This window comes from Hydractinia symbiolongicarpus, chromosome 14, assembly GCF_029227915.1.
Source record: "Hydractinia symbiolongicarpus strain clone_291-10 chromosome 14, HSymV2.1, whole genome shotgun sequence".
In the NCBI taxonomy this organism is placed as follows: Eukaryota; Metazoa; Cnidaria; class Hydrozoa; order Anthoathecata; family Hydractiniidae; genus Hydractinia; species Hydractinia symbiolongicarpus.
The window spans coordinates 15719191-15746280 of record NC_079888.1 but is presented as its reverse complement, the minus strand read 5'-3'; the positions used below and the strand labels follow the sequence as shown (position 1 = coordinate 15746280).

The 27090-nt window shown below is 31.8% G+C and overlaps 1 protein-coding gene across 1 annotated transcript; it reads left to right on the top strand.

The window, feature by feature from the left end:
- Window positions 1-573: 573 nt before the first annotated feature.
- Window positions 574-27090, top strand: LOC130625401 (endosome/lysosome-associated apoptosis and autophagy regulator family member 2-like). The gene is made up of 34 exons (XM_057440491.1): window positions 574-665; window positions 6012-6379; window positions 6628-6748; window positions 8447-8633; window positions 9002-9080; window positions 9900-9968; window positions 10213-10317; window positions 11214-11346; window positions 12792-12858; window positions 12936-13021; window positions 14009-14094; window positions 14951-15119; window positions 15974-16081; window positions 16308-16501; window positions 16593-16660; window positions 17683-17778; window positions 17851-17934; window positions 18234-18298; window positions 18585-18657; window positions 19665-19745; window positions 20117-20261; window positions 20636-20724; window positions 21136-21197; window positions 21644-21698; window positions 21776-21851; window positions 21976-22037; window positions 22970-23051; window positions 23211-23251; window positions 24138-24216; window positions 24525-24601; window positions 25200-25305; window positions 25679-25741; window positions 26001-26087; window positions 26666-27090. The coding sequence occupies exons 2-33, from the start codon at window positions 6077-6079 to the stop codon at window positions 26082-26084; spliced, it is 3195 nt and encodes a 1064-aa protein (XP_057296474.1). The 5' UTR covers window positions 574-665; window positions 6012-6076; the 3' UTR covers window positions 26085-26087; window positions 26666-27090.

The window sequence follows — 27090 nt, the reverse complement described above, 5'->3', positions numbered from 1 at the left end:
CCTTCCCATCGTAAAAAAATTTCACTAGCGTCCTGAACAGCCAGTTTGACTAACTTCGTCTCCATGGCGTACTTTAATGTTGACACAAAATCTTCAAACTAGTCTGATTCTTTATTTTCTCAAACTTTTCTTACGGTTTTATAGTTCTTCTGGCTTAGTTTACAAGTCCGGCAAAAGTTATATATTTAACTTAAAGGTGTGAAAGAGAAGATCAATCAGAAAAAATCGGTAGTTATATCGTTAGTTGGATAAATTCAGTTGTGTCCAATTTATAAAAGTCATACAAACGGGTTCGCTAATCCCATGCTCTATCCTGTTTATAAACAGGCCGGGAAGTGTTTTAAATCCGCATGGCGTTCACAACACACAACAACCACAATCTGGCTGTACTGCGATGACGACGTCAAGACAAGGACCGTTTCATAAAATATAAGCGAGGGAGGACTAGGGTTTGTTGGGTTGAGGGCTTGAGGGATTCCTCTTTGTCAGGCGGGTTTATAAAAAAGGGGCGGAAGGCGAACAGGTCTGTGCTTTAATTTCTCTCTTATATCTCTCCACCGCAGTGAATACAAAACAACAAAGGAAAGTGATTGTCATGAAAAGTAATTTTTCCCAAAAAAAGTTCCAATTTTACCTAAAGAGAGCTAGACATTGTAATTCTCTAGGTTAGTAGTGTTCTTGTCTTTCTTAAAAATTATGCTGAAGCTTCTCGCATATGAAGCATGTTTTGTGCGTGTAGCTATGTAGCTACTAGCTACTACAAGGAGAGTTTCTCAAGCAGCTAGTCAAATCATTGTTTACGAAAATGGACTTTAATTAGCTTAGCTAAAAATAAGAGGATACAGTGATTCGTGGCAAAGAGCTTTTATTAACTTTTAGAATTTTGCTTTCTTTTAGTTGGCTAGCTATAGATATAGTTATAAAGAAGACAGAAGATAAATAAAATTTCAAATTTTATTAAACTAATAAAGCTTTGACTATTGAATATCTACAGGATGTATAACTAGCTAAGTTAATAACTTGAATATATGAATTCCAGCTAAGAGAATGAAAAGGAGGTCTCATAATCTGACAGAAATATAGCTAGTTGAACAAGAAATATTCAAGTTGAATGAGAAAATATTTTTTAAAGGGACCCAAACAGGAAAATTTTTTTTATGTTTTAGCTAGCTAATAGCTAGAGGACAAAAAGGGGGGTTTGTTCTGCCCGGATAATAAACCCTGTCATGATTATGCAGGGGAGCTTGTCCTGGTTAAGAACAGGGCAAAAAATACATAATCAGGGCAACATAGTCAGGACAAGCTTATTACTTACCACAATTTAAAAAAATATTATTTGACACTTAAAAACGAACATAGTCGGGGCAAGCCGGCTTTAATCCAGTTGCCACAACATCAGGGCAAAAAAAAGCATAATCAGGCCATGGTACATAATCCGGCCGTCCTGTTTATAATCAGGACAGAACAGATTTAAAGCCGGAAAAATGTATCTGTGCAAGCACAGTTTGATTATGCTTTAAAAATTGCTTAGCTGTAAATTACTAAAAAGAATTTAAAATAACTGTCTTGTTTTAATACCAAAAGGAGTGCTTACGTTCGGTATATATTTTTAATTTACTACATGTTGTTGCTTCACGTAAAAACCAAAAAACATTTTTACATCGGGTCTTTTGATTTTTTTAAAAAATTCCTTTTTATTCTGACGGGCTTGACATAATGCTTATTTAATATATACATATATTTATATTTGTTTTTATTAATTTTTAATTCCCACGTCCCATATGCACTGCAGCTTAGTGGTTATAACTCTCGCACTTTGGGCCATTAAATGTTGTAGGGAGTTGTCTAGCAGGACTCAGACCCTAATTGGGCCTGCATAGAATATGCACATCTCTCTATATATATAAAATAGGGGAACCATCCTAACTTAAGGTGCAATTGTTAACATCATCTCGACACTAGAATTTTTTAACCGTAAGACAACGCTAGAATTTTTAACCCCAGCCCTGTCTTGTAGTACAGTCCATAAGTACACACTAAAAAACCTTTTCCTGCAAGTTATAAGCTCTTTTATCTTTTCTTTAACTTATTTACTTAAATATATTTTGGGAGAGCAATGCTGCAAGTGATTTAACAAAAGCTTTGTGATAAATTATTACTCACAACAGTGAATTTCATTGTTAAATCTTATTGAAAATAACGTCCCTTTTAGGTATTAGTGCGAAGTAGTAAAATTGAATAAATTGCTAATTACACGAAAGATTGCAATACATAAATCGCACTCAATATGGATGTTTTTAAATATTTTTAGCTAAAAAAATCCTCTTCTTATTATTAATTTTCAAGCAACCTATATTGGTGTTTTGGCTTTCCATGGTCCAGTTTTAGCAGTTTTTAAGTTATATAGGGCATTCTATTAACTTTATACGGACCTGTTTTAATAATTTTTAAACAGATTAAAGCAACTTTTGAGTGCAGCTAAAGTTCATTTGCCACACAAAATTTTATCTTTAAAAATTTAAAAAATATTCTTTAGGATATATATAAAAAAGTTTTTTTAATTACTTTAGATACAGTATTATTTATTATTTTTAATTACTGTTGTTGTTTTTTTAATTCTAAAGGCTCCCTACTGAAAGTATTCTCAAGATTGTCTGATGCAGGTTAATGTTGTTTAAACAAGAAGTTTCCCTGATCTATTCATCTTTTAGCGATTAGTAAATATTTTCTCTAAACAACAATGATCCATAATGAAAGTAATTATTTATGCAAATTGCATGTATGCAAAAGCTTGCATTCACACTGTACTGTATATGGTCAAAAATTGATTTTTACAAAGATTTTATGTAACTTGAGTTTGAATGTCCATCCTTATGAAGTCATTATTCAGGATAATACAGGTCAATTTATTACATCATTATATAGATTTTGTGGACATTCAATTTTGGAATTTTATATAAAATGTGGTTTTAAAATGACTGCAAATTTTATTTATTGTAATGGGCGAGAGAGAAGAACAAATTTGTTGGTGGGATTCTAAATTTTATAGGTTCACTTTGAAATATCATCTGTTCGACACAAATAAATTGTTTTTCTTTAAAAGGATATTCCATATAATAATTCTAGAGATCAATGAACATTTTGTACTTGGTTTATATTACGTTTATTGCGTTATTTTAAGCTGATAGACATCTTCCCCTATCGAGCAGACACACTAAAAGTGTACTATTTCCTAATGCTAAATTTCTGTCATTAATTGGTTTTTACTTATAGTTTTGGCTAAAATATAAAAAAAATAATAAGGCTAAAATTTTAATTTTCTCATAAAAGTTATTAAAAAAAACCCAAAAACACAACAAACAAATATTTCAAAGCAGATATTTTCTCATAATCAGTTGTAGGGATTTTGAGTAAATTTAGGTTTTATGTCGCAAAAACATGTAATCTACAAAATGAACTAAAAGGTCCCTAAATAGCAACAAATAGAGTATGTGACAAAAATAAAAACAACTCAAGGGGAAACCAAATATCCTGGTTCTTAAAAAAGTATATGGAAGTGACCAGATTTATCTGTGTCTGCTCAATGTTAAAAGCCATAAACAAAAAGTCATATAAGAATCATTTTTTTTTGTTCATGCTGGGTTCTGCTGGGATCATCCTGGGTTCTGCTGGGATAATCCTGGGTTCTGCTGGGAACATCTGGGTTCAGGTTTTCAGGTAAGTACAATTTCTTTTTATTTAAAAGATGTAACTTACAAAGTCTCACAAAATTAAATATTTTTTGCAGTGTATGTTTGAAATATATATAGAGCTTGGATTAATTAAACCTTTTCAGCCATTTTATTAAGTTGGCAAAAAGCATCAACTCAAGAATTCTCCTCTGGTATATGCAATGTCAAAAGGCCTCTGAAGGCCCCACTTTGAGGCAAATGACCATTTTGACGTCAGAAACAATTAACATATAATGATAGTTTTCATGTAACCAAATACTTTCTTTTCTATTGCTGATGGTACACATGTATATTTTTAGATAATATCTTTGTCATCATTGTCATTGTCAATTATATAAAAAGCTTTTGTAGTATCCAACATCTATGAAGATCCTTTGTCTGTGAAACTTTACATTTGCATTATATTTCAAATAAAGCTCCTCTGAAGGGGGGCCTCAGTCTTCGAATTTCAGATATATTTGCTTGGCAAATAATTGCCGAAGTAGCTTCGCAATTTTTCAAAATCACTTCGGCAGTCCTTCGGCAGAAAAAATGCCGAAGACAATGGTCAAAAGCACTGAAAACCTTTGGCAATTGCCTCGGCAGACTTCGGGACTTTCGTTGGCACTTTTTAAAATAAAAAAATATAAATGTGATGCCAAGCCTTGATGAGTATCAAACATCAACAAATTCAACTGAGTTAATCCTGATGTTTTTGTTTTTCTTGGGAACGATAATACCGCAGGCCGATATTACTATGGGGCCGATATTAAGTTTGTCAACACAGTGCAGTGCATTGGTTGAAGGAATCGTGTTGTCTACCTTCACGTCGTTTAAGGGTTTTCAACATTTTCCCTTAAAAGAGAATTTAATAGCTGGGGGCATTGAGACTATATGTTTTTTTATTTTTCTTTGTTTTCGAAGTGGGCAGTGGAAAGTTATTTGTGTCATTGTGGCGATATCTGTTTGATGAAATCCAGGAGTATGGATAATATGAATATTCATAAAAAAAGGGAAACTACAACAGTCTTTTTCAGGAGAGGCGTGCGATCGCACGCGCACGCCTTGACACACACGGTGTAAATTTTTTTGAAGTTTTAAGCCACATGGATAAAGATTTTTTTTAGCTTGAAAACAAAGAATATTATTGCCTATTTGCTTGTGATGACCTGAAAAGTGGACAATAAATATAAAATGACAGTATAGTCATGCATACTATTTCGGACATGTAGAAAAGGAAATCGTCGCACACCTACTCAAATATTCCTGAAAAAGACTGCTACAACAGTCAACGATCGAGTTTTTCTTCAGCAATATTATTGCCGAAGAGAAAGCCTCAAAACTGCTAATACTTCGGCAATTACTTCGGCAATTGCCGAGTGCCGAAGCGAAATTCGAAGGCTGGGCCTTTATTAGAGGTGTCTATTGAAGTGGGCTTTTATTGAAAAAATGCAAAAAATTTTGTTACGCTCAAAATAATGTGAAGTAAAAGCAAATACGAAACGAATGGAATACGATTGTAAAATGATTTTATAACTATTTCGAAAACTAACTCTTTGAGACTTCTACAATTTCTGGTGGTGTGTTTGCTGTATATGATCATTCTATTTTGTTGATTTAAAACAATTAATACTAACAATGCTTTTGTTTTCTACTATCTCTTGTTTTATGATTTATAAAGGATCTACAGTGATGTTGTCTATCTATAGGAAAGTTCTCACCTTCTACAATCCTGTTTTCATGGTTTTTAAATGATGTATGACGGTGTTTTTGTTTCCTGTGATACCGGTTTAATCGTTTTTAAACAATCTATTGTAATTTATTACTTTCTACCATCTGGCTTTGAAGGTTTTTAAACAATCTACATTTGAACAATGTTTTTCATAATGCAATTCCGCTTTTTTGGTTTCTAAACAAAGTGTTTAGTAGTTTTGTAAGGAAGAATGCAGTCATAATAAATTTCTTTAGAAATCAATGATGTGTGATATTAGAAGCGGTTTTAAAAATGATTTAAACTGTACCAAATTTAACAGTGTTAAAATGAATTAATTTTGAAACGATTGGGAAACTAATGCAAAACGATTTGGGAACAAGTCCAAACAATTTTTAATCCAATAAAATAAAATAAAACTTTTTCTAAACAAATTTGAAACCATTTTTCGGGAAAAATATTTCAAAACTTGTTTAAAAATGGTATAGAGATCTTTTCAAATAAAATATTATATGCATTAAAACAATTGTTTTTGAAACGATTGTGGAGACAATCCCTTAGCTATTATACAATACTGTGTTTATTTTTAGGAGACCAGAATGAAATTATAAATATATTTAGCTACATACAGTTTTCCACTCAATAAACTGAAAAGATGTGTTTTCTTCATGGATCGTTACGTTTGTTACTATCTTGCATTTTATTTACAACATCACCGCACATAATTAATTCTCAAATAACAGAACTTCCAACAAATGTCACAAATACTAAAGTGACACCTGACACAGGTGTTATTACTACAGTTAGTCCAACATCATCAGGAGTGACAGCAGCAACAGCATCATCAACTACTGCAACAACTTTGTCGACAACAACAACAACATCAACAACAACACTATTGCCAACCTCCTTATCTTCAAGTACTAAATACCCAGCACATATTGGTCCTTGTGAAAGAGTGAGTACTATTAAATTTTATTTTTGTGTTTAGCCTGTGTTTTTGCGTGTATATAATGTTCTAAATATTAAGCAAAGTTTAATTACTTAAATTTGACTTGCTTTCTCTGCTTAATGACTTTACACAGTTCTGTGTGTGTTTGTATTTTGTGACGTTACATTTGTCTATTTGAGACAATGTAGATGCAAGTCACATGGGAAATGAACCTTGCACCTAAAATTTATAATTATATAATATTTTAATGTTAGGAAAATCTGAAGTATGTTTACACACCGTGTGATGATGCAGGTAATAGATGGAAAGTCCAGGTACCAAAAACGGAGTGTAATCTTGAAAACCCAGATCCTCCTGAAGCTGGTGTGTCTTGCAGTAAGGAAAAATTTTAATTAAAAGTAATTTTTAATAAAACTTGATTCAATGTGTCATGGTAGAGTAAAAAAACCCCGCTGGAGCATCCAGAAAATCTTTTTTTTTTGGTTGACAATGGTAAAGAAAAATGGTTCTGATACCCCACAGGGGCTGCTTTCTTTTGTGTTTACTATATTCTCTGTTGTTAATGTCTATTGCTGTTGTCGTTAAACAACAGAAATAGATGCATATAAATTTTCCGCTTTCAGTAATTTCTGTAAATTAATTTGCACAAACTCTTTTTTGACAAAGGTTTTTCATACAGATTACTTTATACATGGAATTAAGTTTTAACGGGGATAAATTTTCTTGACCAGGCCAGCATTTTACATTAGGGCCTTCTAAATGAGCCTAACGACGATATGGTTAGGTACCTTTCTCCAAGCTTTTTATCCAGTATTTTTTATACAGTATTCATGAAAAAGATTACGATGAATTGTTACTATTTTATTAAAACTGACCCTGAAAGAATAGAATATGCATGTTGTTCCAGGCATTAAAATACAACCTTAAGTTACATCCAACAAAAAGAAACACTGCATTAGCAAAAGTTTCTAAACATGAATCAAGAATTTTTGTTAACATGATAGCATCTGCTTGGTGCCAATGTGAATTAGTAAGGCTGAAATAACTCAATATTATTTATTTATAATTTTCTGTTCAAGACAATTTTCAAAAAATATATATAAACAGATATAATCAGTTTAACAATTAGACAGAGTATACCACAGGGGATTTTAAACATTTTCAATCCAATTTTGTTTTGCATGAAAACTTGAATTTGTGACTTATTTTGTAAATGATAAATAATCTTGAACAAATTATTTGCAAAAATCGAACTAAAATGACTTTTTCCTGTATGCATCAAAAATAAAAATAAAAAATGGATTATACACTGAAAACATTATTTTAGCCTTGTAAAAATCTATGTTTATATCCTATATTGTTATTGCAATGTGATAATTGTAAGTCTCAGTTTCCACTAAAATTTGTTAAGTTTCAACATTGTCAATGTCACTTTTCAGTAAGAAAAGCAACAGAAACTCAATTTTATTAACAACAACATATTCAGATTTTTTTGAGAAGTTGTAGGAGGTTACAGTACTCTATAGTCAATCATTAACCTTAAGATACATTGACCCATTTTATCCATTTTTTTAAAAATTATTCAAAAAGTCATATTCCGTAAAATGTTTTCAAAAATATAATTTTGTGATGTCAAGAGGGGTTATTGTATCTTTTTTTTATATATATTTTATATATCATATATTATATATATATTTTAAGGACAACCTTAATTAGGATTGAAAATTTGTTTTAAAAACAAGATTACTTTTTTTTGACAAGATTGAGTGTCACCATTAAAAACAAAATGCTAAATATGAAGGTGACCACCATTTTGAATCATTGTTGCAAAAAAACTGGGAATATGAAATGTACATCCTGCTATTTTTTTGTTCTTATTAAAATGTACATCACATTTTTTTTTTTACTGTATATATTTTTCATTAAATGTTCTAAAGTTATATCTTAGTATTAACGATAGTAACTAACACTGATATTTGCACTATATTTTCCCTGTGGTATATAGAATATTTAATTGAATGCAACACTTGCAAAAGGATTGTCACGTATTATCTAAACAATAATTTTTTTTAGCTTTTACATGTCAACCCGGTGAGTATTTGGATATCAGGACACAAACCTGTGTGAAGTGTTCTGGTGGATTCTACTCTGTTGGTGATGGTAAAAGATATGCAAAGTGGGATAAGTTTCCCGAAGGCTTTGAAACATCTGCGCATTTATCTGATTCTCCTTTTTCATCCAAATCTACTGGCTGTGACAAGTACGTTTTTCTGTATAATCAAAGTAAGGGTAAACTTTCCTTTTCGTAAAAGGTTTTGCTCAAAGCCTGTTTTAACAAATTATGCAATAATTATTTGAAACTGTGCGAACATTTGTAAGGTGTTCAATCTAGTGTCATTGGCAAGAATTAAGAGAAACACATACCCGTATGTTTAATAAAGCTTTTTTTCCTATTTAAAATAATATACTTTTTCTGTAGTTGATATGTATTTTAAACAAATATAAACTAGATTTTGTGTTTATTGTACTTTGTCTGTTACAGACAGACAAGACACATAGAGTTTCCATATTATTGTAAGAGATGTGAAAACACAACTATTGAACTAAAAAAATGCAACTTGTTTTTAGAGCTGGTTGGAAACTAAAGGGTGGATATATCGAATCCAATGGTTCCAGTTGTAGATCTGTTTTGAAAGTTAAAGTTGATGTAAGTAAAAACTTTTAGTGTGCAAACAAAATTTTATGCTAAATCAACTTGGTGAATTTTTGCAAGGATTTTTAAGCATTATGAAAAACCATAGTAATTGCAGAACTCAATTTTCATGTAAGTTGCATTTCATGTATACCGTAAATCCTGTTCTTTGAACACCTCTTTAATACGTGCCAATCCTCTACTAAACACCAAAATATTTAATATAGGCCCCTCTATTTAATGCCTCTCTGGAGACGTTTAATAGAGAAATATTGCCAGACTAGTTGTTAGCCCGTGGAAAAATCCATGGGTTTGCCTGTCGCAGCTAAGCTACCATTTTGCGTGACAGACAGACGGACAGACGGACATTTACGGGAATTATAATATATATACCTTTTTATGCTTAAAAACAAATGAAGTTGTTTTCAGTTTAGTTGTTTGGGTTATTAAATATATTTTCTTTTAATAACTTGCCTGGTTTACCATTTAAGAATGATGTTGTAAAGTTGATAACTCCAATGGGACATGACCAACTAAATTCACTTTTTTCGTTTTCTTTTTTCCCTCTTTTAAATCCCACCCTTCAATAAACACCCTCTTAAATTTAAAAAATAAATGCACCAGGTGTTTTTTACAGAATTTACAGTAGGGTATTATTATTATTGTACTTCAGGTTGGTTAAGTGTTTACACCAAAAGAAGCAAAAATGAAAATAAAAAATAGTGACAACATTATCGCACTTCAGGTGTGATTGTGCTATAGTACAAACGGTGAGGCTAACTCACTACTCCACACACTTTTTGCAAGTAGTATTTTTTCTTATTCTTTTTTTAGCTTGTGAAAAATGGAAATATAACTTTTCTTGCTAAGGCTGGTGATGAGTCAGCATTTTTTCACGTATGGGTGAGTGGCTAGTAAATGCTTATGTTTTCTTTTTGATTACCATAAAAATAAATTAATGTACAGTAAATTGAATGCCCTCTTAAAATTTGAGCATAGAAATAAATATAGCATAGACCCTGAAGTCTTGTATACAGCATTATATCTATTTACAATTTTTGTTTAATATATACATATAATTTTTTCAATGTAACTTAATATGTCCTGTGAGATTTCTAATGGGCTAGTATGGCATATTTTGCTGCAGGTTGAAGGTGGCTTGTCGTGTAGTTCTAACTACGATGCAAGAGTTGTAGAAAATGGAGTCACTGAGATGTACTATTCTATGACAAGAGGATGGAAAAAACATACTGTAAGTAAAGATGTTTAAACCTAGTTGATACAGTCCAGTGGGTTTTGTAAATATTTTATCTGTTATGTTTTTGTTTTGTCTTGATAACATCAATGCATCATTTCAATTTTGTTGTCATAAACACTGCTTATTTCCAATGCTGTTACTGAAAGGTCTCTTGAGGCAGGTGCAGTTCTATAATTTTTAAATCTTTCAGAAGTTGAGTTATCATAATAAAGAATGCTTTGTATATTTCTGTCATTTCTGCTTATTCTAAGAAAGAGAAATGTCTAAAATAAATTCATCTCTTGCACCAAAGATACTGAGATAGTTATCAAATTCTATAGCACAATATTTTCTTAACATTTTCTTTCTAAGTTTCAGAGAATGAGTAAAAAAAAAGTATTAAAAACGTATAAAATTCCTAATCTCTGGGTTTCAGGTACTCAATGATGTGACTGTCTTTCTAAATGCTATATTAGTTTTGGTGACTCTCTCGAATAATTTAATTAAAGAATAGCACTACTCGAATAATTGATATTGTTTTAAAAAAATAATAATTGCACACTTGTGTTGGTTTTGTTAGTTGAAAAAATGTTTTTCCAATTTTGCTTTTGAAGAAGGGGTTTGGCACATTTTGTTACATTATTAGAAAACTTGTTTCCCTTTTGTCAAAGTTGGTAACTGTTTGACTAATTTACATATTGTGTTGCATTGGCGCACCTTTTGACATTTTGATATTTTGATATTTGCTGTCATATATTTGACTTTTGATAGTGCATTTTAACATTTAGTGGTGCATATTTTGATATTTGGTGGTGCATATTTTGATAATTTGGTGGTACATATTTTCAGCTTTGGTAATGCAAATTTTAAATTTTGTTGGTGCACAATGTATCATAATTATTTTTTTTTAGCTTAATTTAGAAAAAGGCCACAATACGATTTATTTCGTAGCTGCGTACTTTACTAACTCTTTCGAGAAAGAAAGTACTACGTTTGACACCAGTTCAGAGAAGTCTGTTCTCATCAAAGAAATAGTTATTAGAGGTTTGTGCTTCTTATTGATTACATTGCTAAATACATTATAAGAAAATAATAGTGATATAAATAAGATAAAAAATACATGATAAAACAGGTTAAACATTGGTTATTACAACGAGTTCCATATTTTTAAAACCCACTGATGTCATTACATATGTGGGAATGGGTTTACAATTCTAGGAAAGATTTATACATAGAAGTGGAGCCTATCAGTTTATTTTGCATTTAATAATTTTTTTCAGATACGATATATGCTATAGAAATTTTAATTCCTTTCCACCCCAGAGAAAATGTGAATTGTACTGTTTAATTTTTGTCATGAAATTGAACTGAATGTCCAGTAAAAACGATGATGTCAGAATTAAATTTTTTCACTTGCTTAAAGGGAACCCAAGGTATAAAATGTTGATAGACTTAGTAAATAAAATTTTCTGGGTAAGCTTGTATAGGCACTATATGTTTATTCACGAAATTGCAAACTGACATCCGAAAAAGACTTGTTAGCCAACTTTTTAAGCTCTATGATATCCAATGAAGTCCAACATCATTTTATACCTTGGCTCTCTTTTATTTTGGTTAGTTTGACATTTTTTTCCTCCCTTAAAATTCAATGAAGATGATAAAATGCCCCTTCCCCCCTTCCCCCATTTAAAAAATAGAATCTTTTAAACTAAGATAAGAGATACTACCCACTACCCTAAACCGAAATAACAAATATTTTTACTGAATGTTGGTAAGGAAGCCCTGGGACAGACAAAGGCAGTCCTGGTTCTCCTATTAATATTTTTTTGTTTGATGTAAACGCAGAACATAAACAATAGACCAATTAAATTAAATTTTCTTTAACTTGAACTTTAAAAAAATAGGTGCTGCAAAAAATATTAATCAGTGTATTGTGTTGTATTTTGTATTCCTAAAAAATCAATTTCTTAAGATAACCAATATTTTTCCTATCTGGTCCTGTTCTTTTCTCCACACATGGGCGTTAAAAAATTTTGTAAAATTTTAATCTTGTCTATGACCATGTCTGTTATAGAAAGCCCAATTTAAAAAGTTGTCCTAACTTCCTGGCACAGTAAAATCACATGGTTTCTAATGTCTAATAGTATAAAGGATTTCTGTTAGTTATTCGAAATAAAAGCAAATTAAGTTGAAAATAAGTTGTACCTTTTTACAAGAGTTGTGCTTTATGTAAAAGAATTTTGAATACACATTTTTATGTCAGCACATGCAACTGTTTGTATATTTATAGTAAGTCGACCTTTAAATAAAACTTGGAAGGTTTCTGCATGGGACAATTCATGTGCATTTAAAAAATTTAAGGTTTTAGTGGTAAATCAAGTATGTCCATATGACTAGCTGGGCCAAGAATGTGCCACTGTATTCTTGAGCTTTAATTTGAAATTAACTGGAAGAATGTTTATGTATCTTATGTGGTTTAATCACTTCAGGATTTTCTTACTCTCTCCATTGTGAACCATGTGAAGCTGGAACTTTTAGTAAACCAGGAGCTGCTTCGTGAGTGCATTTCTATAGAGTTAAATGTATACATAAGATTACTTTTTTTTTAAGAAATATTTTGTGTTTATGTTAAGGTGTAAACCATGCAAGAAGAACACATTTTCAAGCAAGGAAGGAAGTAAATATTGCATTGAATGTGATAAAGACACCGAGTATGCCCGTAAGTCAGTATGTCTACAGTTGTTATAATATATATATATATTTAGGGAGAGTATGTCTTTTTAGTATTCCTTTTGGTTTTATATATCTTTTTTGACCTAAAAAGCATAACTTTTAATACCATGTCTGCCTGTGTTAATTTTCATGATCTATGTTATAATACCTGTGTCTGTCTGTCTGTCTGTCTGTCTGTCTGTCTGTCTGTCTGTCTGTCACGCAGAGTGGTAGCTTAGCTGCACAATAGCGAGAAGCACGCAATGCGGTATAAAAAGGACGGGCGAACCCGTGGATTTTCCACGGGCTAACGACTAGTTTTATAAATTAAACTTAATTCCTAAAAAACGATATTTAATTTTTTTTAAGGGACTTTTTTTGAAAATAAATCACCACAATTTTGTCTGTCTGCAAAAACAAAGAAACGTAAAAGCACAAAAATTTGGTGTGTTCACTGCTAACAAATCAATTACAATGCATGACCTTTTAAACTGCTTGCTTTTAAAGTTGTGTAAAAATGCACAGAAATTTCGAGTAAGCAATGCTGATATGAACCAGTGTCAATCGAAAACAGCTACTAGTATAGTATATAATGGCTACCTGGTATTTTTCTAAAGATTTCCTTAACTTATCTAATTCTGACTAACAGAAATAATGTGCCAAATTACAACAGTGTATATTTGTAAACAGTGTTTACAGGTTAATAAAGTGTAAAATTGAGCTATGTAGCTACCTAAATGTATTGTATCCTTGATGAAGAGTGTGGTTGTTTCGAACTTCTAAACCAATACTTTAATACTCTCTAAGCAATACTGAATTTTCTTAAACAATATATACACAATAACGTTCTATAATATTTATTCCTAAAAGTAACAAGACAACTTTTGTCGAGAAAATCAACCTTGCTCATATGAAGTGTGAGACAGTCATCACTGCCCTGTTGTAAAGTTTTTATTACTTATAATTCTTATTGACTTATGATATCTTTGTATAGCTCCTCATTCTGATAGATGCATTCAACGTAAGGCATGCGAAATATCTGATTATCACATGTATTGGGAACGTTGCCACAATCAAAAGGTAAGATTATTAATGTGGTAATAACAGCAAGGAAAGCTTCATAGTATGTGACTTAAACCGGATATATATGGTTTATTTTCAGCCAAATTTAATGATAACAGTTTATCAGTTCTCGTTTCTCCTGCTTGTTCATTTTCAAATTTTCTCTGACACAACAACAACAATTCTTGTACTATGAACTTTCTGTAATACTTATTCAGCATTATTCAAAGAATGTTTAAAGTTAACAAAAATTCCATCACTTTACCTGGCTCCACAATGCGATTTTTCATCCGCGTTCAATGTAACAAAATCGCATTGCATAAAGATGAAAATCGTCTCCCATAGCTATGTGTTGTATGTGATATAGATTTTTTGTGTAGCCATACACAGCTTTTGAGCTCAGCGACAAGGTAAAATTTATTCCATTTTTTGAGATGTTAGCCAATAATATTTGAGTATTTTAATTGCATAATTTCACTTATCGTTTGCAAAAATGGTGTTGAGATATAAATTTCTATTTTACAAAAGTTAACCACACTTTTAACCGTTTGTCTTAAAAACTATCAAATAATTTGAATATTCTCTTCTACAAGGATTTCATTTCATTACAATTTTTATCTTCTTACAGTACACTAAGCTAGTTTTCATTTACGAATTAAACAATCTTTTTACAACAGCTTTGATAATGTCGAGATGCTGAAATGCAACCGAATAGAAACAAGGCTTAATAAATGAGTCTTTTCTCTGGGTAAATACAGAGATTGTTTTGATGCAAGCTTAAAGCTAAACCTGAAGATACATGTTAAAGCAGATAGCAAAAGAAAGGTCTTTTGTTCTCGTTTTATCTCACTGTAAGTATATTATGATATTTTAGACACGTAAGAAATATGCTTGGAACAAACCAAGAATATGCAAGATTGAAAGCGTAAATCTACCTCCCAACAGCGAAGAAATTGACTGTCCAAAATGTAACCCAGGGATGTACAATAATGGATCTGCATGTATTTTTTGTCCCCTAGATCAATATAGTAACGGTGGTGAAGGTAGAATATTTGTTTATTTGTATTTCATGCGAAGATGGTGTAGTGATAGCGAATTCGGCTTGTAATCATACAGTTTACGCTTCAAGCCGCCACTCAGGCGCACTTTAAACCCATTTGGTGCAATTTACTGTCTGTTATAGCCAGTTTAAGCAATGCTTAACGTATATCTCTGAGCCATTAGGATGAAATCAAGGACATTAAAACTTTCCGTTACTTGCTTACTTTGACTCACTTTGACTGGATTTTTAAAAACTAGCTAAAGGCATAAGTAGAATGTAAATGAATGATATGAATAATGCAACATACTTTGTTAAAGGGGCACTGCAGTGAAAAAAATAATATTTGAGAAAAATGTTATTTTGATAAGACAATACATAATATGTCAAAATAAACCTTTTACAATTGTTAAAAATCTTTATTTATACCTTAACTGGGTCTGTAACACATGGCAACTAACCAGTTTTTAAAGATTTAAACGTAGATTACATACAAAAAGCGATTTAAATGTAAGCTATAAGTGTTAACATGAACGTTCTCTGCGCTCGCTTAAACTTTCTGCACTATGTGATGTCATTATTTATAATCGGGTCCAGTCCTAAATGAAATCGCTTCTGTCTGTTTTTTTATGAGAAAAAAAATTAAATATGCGAAGGCTAGTACAACAATTTTAAATAAGGAAAACAAGTGAAGTAATTTTTTTTTGATTTCTGAGTACTTGCTTTTCTGAGTACTTATAAAACAAAAACAAGGATGTATAGAGAATCAAAATTCGAATTTTTGTAAGAAGAAATCGACCTTGGTTGTAATATTTTTTGACAACTGTGTTTTAAAACTGGGATGCTAAAATGTTTTAGATTGTAGAAGGTGTGCACCCAGAACACGTAGTGTTCCTGGATTGTTCTACAAAGTTTGGACACAGTATCCACCTCCGCCGATGCATTTATATTGTATAGCTAGACCTGGTAAGAAGTTTTAATTTCTGATATGAACCTTAAATCGCCAGTTTCTAACAAAATTTGCTTAAACCATTGTGTTGTATAAAGCTGTGAGGATGCTTCAACACTGTTTGAAAAGAAATACATTATCAGATTTTTTAAAAGTGATACTTGCCTAAAAAGCAATTTTAATACAAACATTGTACTGTTTTTTGATTATTTAGTCTGAAAAGTAACTTTTTATTCTTTTTAGATTCCGGATGTCTATCAAAAAAAGGATGGGTAATGCAGCAAGACGCAATCTCCAGTGGTGTAGGCCATGCAGACGATGCTGAACTAATCATGTTCATTGTCGTGCCTGCTTTTACAAAATCAAGGTCTGAATTTAAAATGACGTTTGAGATTGTAAATTGTGGATCAGACACCTGCAGGTTAAAGATTCAATCGGTATGTAGAATGTGAAAGGTAGTTTTGTACATAAGTGCTGGCTAACACAATGATCATGTGTATATCTCAAGAAAAATTGTTAATTTTGTAGATGGATGATGGACATAATGCACATTCATTGCAAACGTATGAAGGAGACCATGACAAATTCACGTTTACGTAAGGCTTTTTTGGATAACTTTACCAAAACATTGTAGTGGACAAATTGTTGAAGGTCTGGAAATACTAATTATTTATGCGGCAGCGTCTGACAGAATATTTTTGGATATTCGTGCAGTCATTAGCCGAGAGTCGAATATCTCAGCAGATATCCGATATCGAATATCTGCTCAAGATATTCGATAGTCTCTTCAGCACTTACATTTCTTTTATATATATGTTCCTTTAAAAAAGTATATGCAAGTCAATCAGATGGAGAGTTAAAAATAATTAAAAATAAAAAAAGGTATTAATCAAAGGTTGTATTATATCGCACTCCATCTTTTATTGTTCTCGATAGTAGTACACAAAGGATAAGCAATCAGATGGAGAGCTGAAAATAACTGAAGCTCGAATGTTTTAAAACAACAAGAAACAAAAACAACGAAAAAGCCAAAAACAAAGCAAAATAAAATATGGAGAGGTTAGCCACCTTAGATAATGATTCCTTTCCAATGGTGCATGATAAAACAGATATTCAGCGCGGTAAAATCGGATATCGTAATTGTTAAGTCTCGCTTTGTTTATCATATCACAAGCTCTACTGAATAATTACGGATATCTGATTTTACCTTGCTGAATATATGCTTATTATTATTATCAAGCTTTTTGTTCTTCCAACTGCGCATCTAAACGAATAAAAGGTCAGACTCAAACGTGTTGCCTTATTTAATTACCGTTACACGTTTTCAATTACTTCATAAACATATAGTGCTAAGAATCGTTTCTTTTTCAGAAGAAAGCGTGTAGTTCATACATAAATGCAATTACAAATATCTTCTTAGCTCAGTGTTTAAATTGATGAAATAAGAAGATTTTTCTTGAGATAAACGTTTAGCGAAATAATTTAACTTTCTATGAATACTGAAATTATAAAATGTTTTCGAATGCAAAAACAAGAAAGAAAGTCGAAGTGAAATGTTCAGGGTGGAATGTTGTTGGGAATCAGGTATGCTGTGAGTACTTCCTTTTCTCTTTTGCAGACACACAAGATTTTCATCTGAAGGAACGCGTTATCGTATTATTTTTGAAAAAAAATATGATGAATACAGACAGACGTTTCGTCATCGAGAAGCTGAGTAAGTCTACTTTTTGATTTTTATGCAATAATCAGTATCTAAAGCTAAATTATGTGTCTTTCGTTTTTATAGAGTCAAAATTTACGAAATTGAAGTTACCAATGCATTTAATGGAGGAGCTCAAAAATGCGAAAAATGTGACACAAGTTCTGAAGGGTAATATTTTCATACATGCCTTTTTTTCCTTGCCCAAGTTATCTTCTTTGTAAATTTACTGACACCAGAAAAAGACCTATTAATACCCTCCTCCCTACAGTCTATTTGTTGGTGGTAGAGATAGTAGTGGTGGTAATTGTGATGACAAGTGGTGGGCGGTTGTTGTCAAGAGGAGAATCTGCTGGTTACAGCTGGGAATATCCTTTAATTGCACTGTTGTGAAATTACCTGCTTTGAAATCTTTTACTTTTAAATAGCTTTCACTGTATTCCGAATTCACTGTGAGAATTTTCTTGTAGAGGCTGCATAAAGTGTGAGGCTGGACAATACATTGAAAATTCTAAATGCGTAGACTGCCCTGCAGGTTGGGTTGTTTTATTTCGTGTTTATTTAAAAGTTTTTTATGCGTTAAACCTATTCCCGTATTTTTGTGTGAAATCTGTGGGATGTGCTTGGTGTTTTAATGCTATTCATCTAGTGATGTCTAATATAAAAGGTTGTGAGGTAAAATGTAAAAAAATATACTCATCTACTGTTGATAATTCTGGCGATACTTACCTTATGTGTGAATAAGCATATTCAAATACATTGAAATAGAACTTGTTAATTTTTTTTGTATACAGCTAATTTAGTGAGAAATTTTATTGCAGGAACTTATTTGAAGAAAGTTGACAATCCGGAGGGTCGATCAGCATGTGCGCAGTGCCCAAAGAATACACATAGGTAAGAACTAGATGTGTTTGTGTTGTGTTTATCATGATGCATTCCGAGATATTTTTTTGAAGTGAGCGAAAAATGAAATATTTTCCTATTTTATTCTGAATTGTCAATTACATCGTTGAGAACACATTCCAAACTGGCTTATCTTGAACGAAACAAAAAAGATTAGAAGCTTCAAAAGTCATACCGTTACACATTTTTCGTTAAGTCATTATTTATTGCCCTAAACACCAGTTTTCAGAGCACAAAAATAGAAAAACCTTTTGGAAAAAAGATAGTGGTATCCGAAGAAAAAATCTAAATTACTCAAGCCAGTTTTTTTTGTCCACAAAAAAAGTTGCATGCTCTTGTTTTCGCCTAATGTAGATTCTGCTTTAGACAATGATATTATGAGTATGCCAAACAAGAGTCTGTTGGAATCAAGGTTTAAAACTGATTAAATGAGCTGGTGTAAGGGAATAATATAAATTGTGTTGAAGTAGCCTCCAAGCACAACTTTCTGTATGCTTATATTTATAAACATTTTTACTATTTCCCGTTTTTTTTTGTCATTTAAACTACGAACGAATTTCAGACCTGAGGTTAATTAACATTATAAGTACCGTTTGTATTTTCTTCCATTTCTTCTAGTTTTTTGGACATGTTTTGTTTATAAACCACGTTTCTTTACCGTTAATACGTTGCCAATTTTTTATATTAGTGCCTTGATTATTTGCCTTTTTGTGGTCAAGAATGCGTTAATTTGACGCCATTGATATTGTGCTTTTCCCAAAGATCACAAATAGCGAGGCGCCTGAAAGCAAACAGTCGAATTATAGTTCGAAGTATGACTGTACCATATTACCATATTAAAATCAAAGATTTTTTTTGTCATGTCTTAATAGTCACATATGGAGCAACTTGTTATATTTCATATGAACGTAACATGACATAATATACTGTTTTATTGTCTCAGCTCACTGAGCTTACTGCTAATACACTGGTCATTTATGTCATACTATTCCTCATAGTTCACCCAAAGCTACTTCATGTTATTCTGATTGCAACATGAATTTGGATGGAAGAGAGTACAACTTTACAGAACTGTCTGGGTAAGTGGGAAAAATGTCTTTTACACTATCCTTCTTTTATCTAAGCTTAACCACCAACCCAAGTATATGCTCTAAAACAAACTGTAAAATCTTTAGATACATTGAGTGTATGTATTTGGAGACGGTGTAGTGTAGCACATTTGACTTGTAATTATAAGGTTTCCGGTGCGAGTTCCTATTGCGAGCACTTTAAATGCAATTTTGTGAGCAAATTTGGTGCCATCTATTGACTCCAAACAGGTCCCTGTGGTGGACAAGAAAGTTAGAGGAACGCTTCACGTATCTCTGGAAGTAATGTAACATACTTCCAGTTAAAGGAAAGAAAGAGCCCCCCGTTAAGAAAAAATGAATGATGTTGTAATTTGTTCTAGATTCCATGTAGTAAATGCTGGAAAACGATTCACTTCGCTTGGATATGGGTACTATCATGCCTACAACATCAGTTTCTGTGGGGAAGGCGTTTTTGACAGTGTGTGTCATGACCACTCCAACAGAGATAACAACTCCACTCAAAAGGTTAGCGTTCGTAGTACTGCAACATTTTTAAATAATTATGATAATTATGTAGAATGTAGAATGTGTTATTGTTTTTTTAAAAAAATTATTTCAACATAAAGGAATTACTATGCACTGACTGTTTTGTAACTCGACAACATTTTCTCAATCTTAGTCTTTATATATTAACCACCTTAGGGGAATAAAAAGTATACCACTTTGTGGTCTATGAAATAATTTGCTATGTTTAAAACTGAAAGAAAATGATGAAATTAGAACTAACAACGGATACGCTCTTTCAGGTTGCATTTAAAACGCTTGCGTTTCTGCATGAATGATGTCTTGTTTGACTTTTTTCTATTATGGATATGTACAACAAACTTTTTTTTGTGCAGGGTAAAAAAAAATTGTCGGTAAGAGGAGCTGTCTGCAGAAGTACGATGATACCAGATGGAGATACTGTCCTTACTGCTCAATCTATGATGTAAGTTTACTATGATACACCTGAAGTGTAAGTAAGTAAACATTTCAATATAAGTCTGTTAATTTGCACGTAGCAGCATGTCTAAAAAGCATGTTAAAACTGCAACATCCCTTTTTCCGGCATTGTTACTATACCGGCTGCAAGTAAATGTGGTCAGTCTTATCACAATTTATACCCGCCCATCGAGTTTCGATTAGTGTCAACCAACTTCAGCTGTCAATGCATACAGCAATAAGTAACATTTAACGTTGCTAGAAAATATTTTCCACATGGAAAATGGCTAGGTATCTTTCGAATTGGTGTGTGTGTTGGTTTGTGCTGTCCAATCAACCATGGTAGATTTTCTATGCAAAGTGATTTATCCTTTTTACTTTCATATGCAGACACTTTTATTTTTATTTTTTTTGCTAGTGTTGGAAAAAGATTGGAATCTGTTAAGTTGGTTCGCGATACCACCAACCACACCAAAAAGGGTAATTCTTAACTATTTGTTGTTGTTGTTTAGTGTATGTGTGTGATTTATGCGGAAATTGTGTTTCAAATGTATTTATTTTCGAGAAAAACAACAAAGCAGACAATGTCTATGAGATGTTTCAGGATGACTTTCTTACTTAATACTATCTTAGAAAGCCACCTTAGAAACTTTGACGAGTTCGTCTTTTAATATACACACCCTCTGAGTTTTTGTCGACCACCAAAGTTTGGCAGGCAATTATATGTTATTCTCTCGTGCAAACATGGACAAATTTTGTTGCAAACCTTACACATTCTGTGATGTTAAGCGTTTATACACATGCAACCTAACTTTTGAGGTTTTACTGCAGTTTTTAAATCTCGAATATTAGAACCTGTTTGTATGGATCGATTCATGTCCCTGTCATTGCTGTTCAATACTTTGAGGTGTAAATCGTATGTTTAGATTTGTTGGAAGCCTCTAAAACACACGAAATACTTGTGACGTTCGCATCGCCAGAGTAAGTTCGTGTCTATAAGTTTCCTTAGTTGAATTTCAATGAGTACGAAGGTTTCTAAAGTTATAATGTTATTTTAGACGTACAACACACCGTTGTATGAACGGTACATTCACGATAATTCGCTTAGTATGTGATCCTATTGCAGACGGAAAGGTATAATTTATGGTGACAGGATTAAAATGTTATTTGATAGAAATATATTGCTAAAAAGATCTTTCTGCGCCACAAACAGTGCAGTCATTCCTGTAGTATTTAATGTATGGCTTGTTTCTTTCAGGGTGTTCTGGATATCGGAGACAAAAAAATGAATTGCTCAACAGAAACATGCGATGGCTGCAAGTAAGACAAATAGAACTTTCAGAATTTCGTTTATCATGTTGAAGTGATGCATTAAGGTTTTTTTTGTTTAAAGGGGCTACCAAACGATTCAATAAGCTCAATCCCTGCACATTCTGAAAAATGATGTGTAATAAACGGATCACTCAAAAGGTCAATGTGAAAAAAAATTATACACACATTAGAACCAGATAGACGTCTAGACAACCTTTTTATAAATAATTAATTTTTTATGATGAATTTGATACTTTTTTTAATTTTATTTTCTAAAAAAAAGAAGATTTTTTCTTCTGTATCCTCTTTGCCGATAAAATAGGTTACGGTCTGTAAAATGTTTTAATTATTAGTAAAACGAAAGTTTATTTTGACGAGGGAACAGAGGCAAGACGAGGAGCTGTATTTGTTAAAAATGCTATGTTACTAACTTTAAGAAGGTATTTAAAATTATTGTTGTTGCTTCGACTGGCTTTATGTGCAATAGACTGATAGGTTTCTAAGCAACATATGTATAATAAACTTGTACGTTTCTATGCAACATTTCGAAGGGTATAGCTAACTAGCTAGTTTAAAAAGTTTAAAGTTTATTTTATTTGAAAACTGAAGTTAAAATCAAGGTAATTTCAATGCCGGGAAACTTATGGATATCTAATATATGTAGGCGACTTTTTTTGTCACTTTCATTAAAATTTTAATACCCAATATTATATGTAAGAAGATTTAAAATTTTGGTTTTTGTCTTTGGTGATCATAAACTTTTTCACCGCCATTAGCACGACTTTTGTGTCAGTCACTAAAGTCAAAAACCAAATGCAGTTTCGTAGCCCCTTTAAGTATATTATCTATATCTTTTTTTCTTCTGTACCGTCTACATACTCGATCTGTTTTCTCGCTACCACCAAAAAAAATGACAACTTTGCGATGACAATTTATTTTAGTTTTTTGTTTACCTGGAAATCAAAACATGCTTGTCCCAAATGCACAGCCTCCGATATTCAAAACATAACAACTGGTTGTACGGTAAGTTTAAACAGACTTCACAGTTTCTTCTGTGTTTTCAGTCTGACAAAGTAAACTTGCGTTTTGCTCTGATTTTTTTTATTTAATTAATTTTTTTTTTAACATTTTAATGTATTTTTTTATGTCTTCATTTGTTTGTACCTACACATGTTGTTTTAGGACGGAAATAAAAAAATGCATTTTCTATGGAAACAACCTCAGTAAGTGACTTATTGACATTTTTTTACTTAAGATACAAAATACTTGACTTTAAGTTGTTGAATATGGAGTAGCTAAAAATGAAATTTCTTTCGGTGGGAAAATGATACTAAATGTGTATATAGTCAAATGTTTAGTCTCTCCTGCTTTAAAGTACCTTATTTCCGTTTAAAAAACAATTCGTCCCTTAAAAATTCTGATTGCCATTATTCACATTTTTGTATAGACTTAAGACTTAATACTTTTAAAAACAGTAGAATTCGAATAGTAATTTTTTAAGGACTTTCTGTGGGCTAGTTGTGAGGAAAATTACAAATTTATGAAATTTTTTATCGTCAAGCATAAAATGATCCAAAGGGCGAAGAAAAAAAGAAGAAATTACTTATGATAAAATACTTTGTTAATAAAGAACTCAACTTCGGATTAAATAAAAACACAACTTGTATAAAAATATAAATAGTTTTGTTAGTTCACTTTCTTCCATTTTTACGATAAAATATTGGTGTCAAAATTATAAACAACACGAGATGTTTTTTTTTTAATGTTTAAAATGTAAGCCAATCAAAATAAAACTTAAGGTTCTAAACAATAAAATGAAATTGACAATTAGTTTTGTACTAAAAAAACCGCGGGCTTTTTTTATGATAACAAAACAAATCATGAAGTAAAATAAAACCGGACAATTACAACCCGATCTATTTCAAATTTGAAATAGACTGGTTTGAGATTCGAAATTGACGAGTTACGGATAATTAGCACATTGAACCCAAAGCGGCTTCACTGTAATAGTTTTTAGCCATTTATCAAATCCCTTAAAACATATATCAGGAGTAGGCTATCCGTTTTTATGTTTCGATGAAGTTGTCACTTTTGTTCTGTCTTTTTTAGTGTCTGCACAGGAGGTATTAAGCCGGAAGACAAAGTGTTGGAATGTTCAATCTTTGAAAAGAGTATACTTGACTTAAAGGTTATATTTACATCTTAGATTATTTTAATGAGATTCTTTACCTGCCTACGTCCAATTAGCCAAACAAAATTCGGTTCAAACGTGCTTTCTCTTTCATTTATCTTTATTAAAACAGTAAAAATGTGTTGTTTTCCTTTTTATTCCAAACTTTTTTGAATGCAAGTTAGCGTGCATCTTTTAACATGTTACAATTACCAAATCAACATCCGAAACAGCTGCGAAATTAACTTGAATATTTTATTTTGAATCCGTCAATCTTGTTAATTACATTAAAGTTCCATTTAAAGTCTGTTAATACAATTATTTAGGTGGTGATAATGGGTTTCATGCTTGGCGCTTTGCTACTCGCTGCGATTGTTATATTTCTCTGTTATCGCAACAGGAGGTAGGATGTAGCTTCGTTATATTTTAACAGCCATATCTTGGGAACAATTACGATAATGCCTCTTATACCTTGTTCAGACCGAAAAATTAAATATTTTGTCACGCAGCTTTATCAAGTCATGTTTTCTTCATGATCGTTCGTACTACAATAGGCTTGTTTTCAAGAAACTATTAAAATCCACCCGTCAAGGTCGTTTTATTCATATTTCCATTGAAACTGTTTAAGTATAAACAAAAATAGAACGGTTGCATGCATGTACAGCACAACGAAATTATAACGACTTCAAAACATTAAATAGGATACAGCACTTGTATCTAAAGTAGTAAATGTTTTTTTTGAGGAGGAAACCTTTCAGTATTTTCATAGCGGTTTTGCTTAAAAACTTGACTTACATTCACCGCACAATATAACTCAAAATTTGTGTAAGAACCCTAGCTGTGAATGGGCTATCTAGAGATTAATTCACAAAGCCCTGAAGTAATTTTGTTAGCCTGATTTATCGTAGGTCTTTTCGCTTTGTTTTTTTTATTTGCAAAACAAAGGGGAGGGGTGTGGTGTGATTGTTTGTGTCCCTAGAAATTCTTCACTCCCTTTTTAGGTTGAATTATCAGTATCACCGCCTAATTGACGCAAGTCAAATGAAGGACGGTGAATTACCGGCATCCGAAAAATGTGCTCTTGAAGATGGTGAAGAAGATGAAGAAGTAGGATTTTTCTTAGTATTGATAGATCTTCTTTACTGCTCGGCTGTTGTTGAAAACACTCTGGCAAAAAATAATCAGCTTTCCAAAATTTGAGTTTTCACTGATGTTTATCAGGATAGAACCTAGATGGTTTATATTTGCTTCTTCCCAATTAATCCTCTTTTGAAGACATGGGAAGCACGCATATATACTACTCCTCATCCGCTATGACACTCCAAATGTGGTGCTGTTTTAATCGTTTCCGTACGTTTCCGTTTTTCATCCAAGGGTTAATGATGCATAAAATCATGTTTTCTTGTGTCGTTTCAAGTATTTAGTTTAACCTAAATTGTACGTTTATGATATATATTTGAATGATTGATATCTTTATTAGGTTATTCTTTCGCGTGGAAAAGGCAGTAATAGGATTATGGATCGTATCAAAGGTTTGGGAAAGGTAAAAAAAATATTAGTTTATTATCATAATGTCCTTGGGAAAAGAATGTCGGGCTTAATTTTACAGATCAGCTAAATTTGATCCTGTAAAAATGCATAATGTGATATTCCGTCCTTGGAAAAGAAAATTTGATCCTCTAAAGAAAGCATAAAGTCATTGTCAGTCCTTGGAAAAATATGTTGGACTTAATTTCACGGATCAGCTGATATGGAGTTTGATCAAGTAGAAAATGTTGGAGAAATATTTTCTTTATCTTTAGAACAAAAATAAATTCTCCGAGTTCGAAACAATTAACTTGGATTCAATGAAAGGATACTCCGACGACGACGATGATGAAATTTAAAAGGTAACACGATTTTAATTTCTTTAAATAACTAAAGAGCTCTTCAAAAACTTACCTTTTTTTGGTATTTCTCAGGAGCACATAACAGGACTTTCTCTGAGTTTAATGTTCATAAGAAGATATATTAATTCGGGCATATGACTTCACAATAAAAATAAATACGAGAAGTTTGATTGATGATGACATTGTTTTTATTTTATTTTAACGGATATTTCGTCTTGTTACTACAAGACATTATCAACGTAAATTGTTACAATTACCTTACAAGTTTTTTAAATATAATTTTCAACAACTACATAATACACAGAGGACGTATAAAACAATACTTAACAAAACATATAACACATAACGGCAAACCCGAGGGTATTTAAATTATATACCGTTGGTAAGGGTAATGCCAGTGCGCGGAGCACAAATGCACTCCTCCCCTTGTGGGTTCAAACTTCTCGTACTTATTTTTATTTCTAAGAAGATATAAAAAACATAACTGCATCTTGATTCCACTTCTGCCAGTCATCTTTAAGTGCGCATGCGTGCTGTACTCCCTGCTCAACATTAAAAAAAACATGTTTTTTTATTAGATTTTATATGCTAGAATGCAGCTATTATGAATAATTGGGAATCATAAAGACCGGTACCGATTGCGTTTACTCATTGTTAAGACTGTTTATTTATTAACCTATTTATCCATAATGATAAAAGCATGTGCGATTTTAAAGATTTTGGACCTTGTACTTGGATTTTGTTTTAGATTTTTCATTTATTTTTGTATGTGCTTTGTGTTTTTTTATTAGAACCATGTAAACGGAAAAGTCAAAATTGTCTCATTCATGATAATGGAAATATTTTTGACTGTTGTTTTGAAGTTAGCGTAGTTGCTAAAATGATAGAAAGTGCATTTTTTTTATACACACATTCTGATTATTTTGTATTTATAGTTTTTCGAATTTGGGGAATAAATGTTGCATTTGTATTTCTTTATTGTAAACTGCAAATTTGTTGGTAA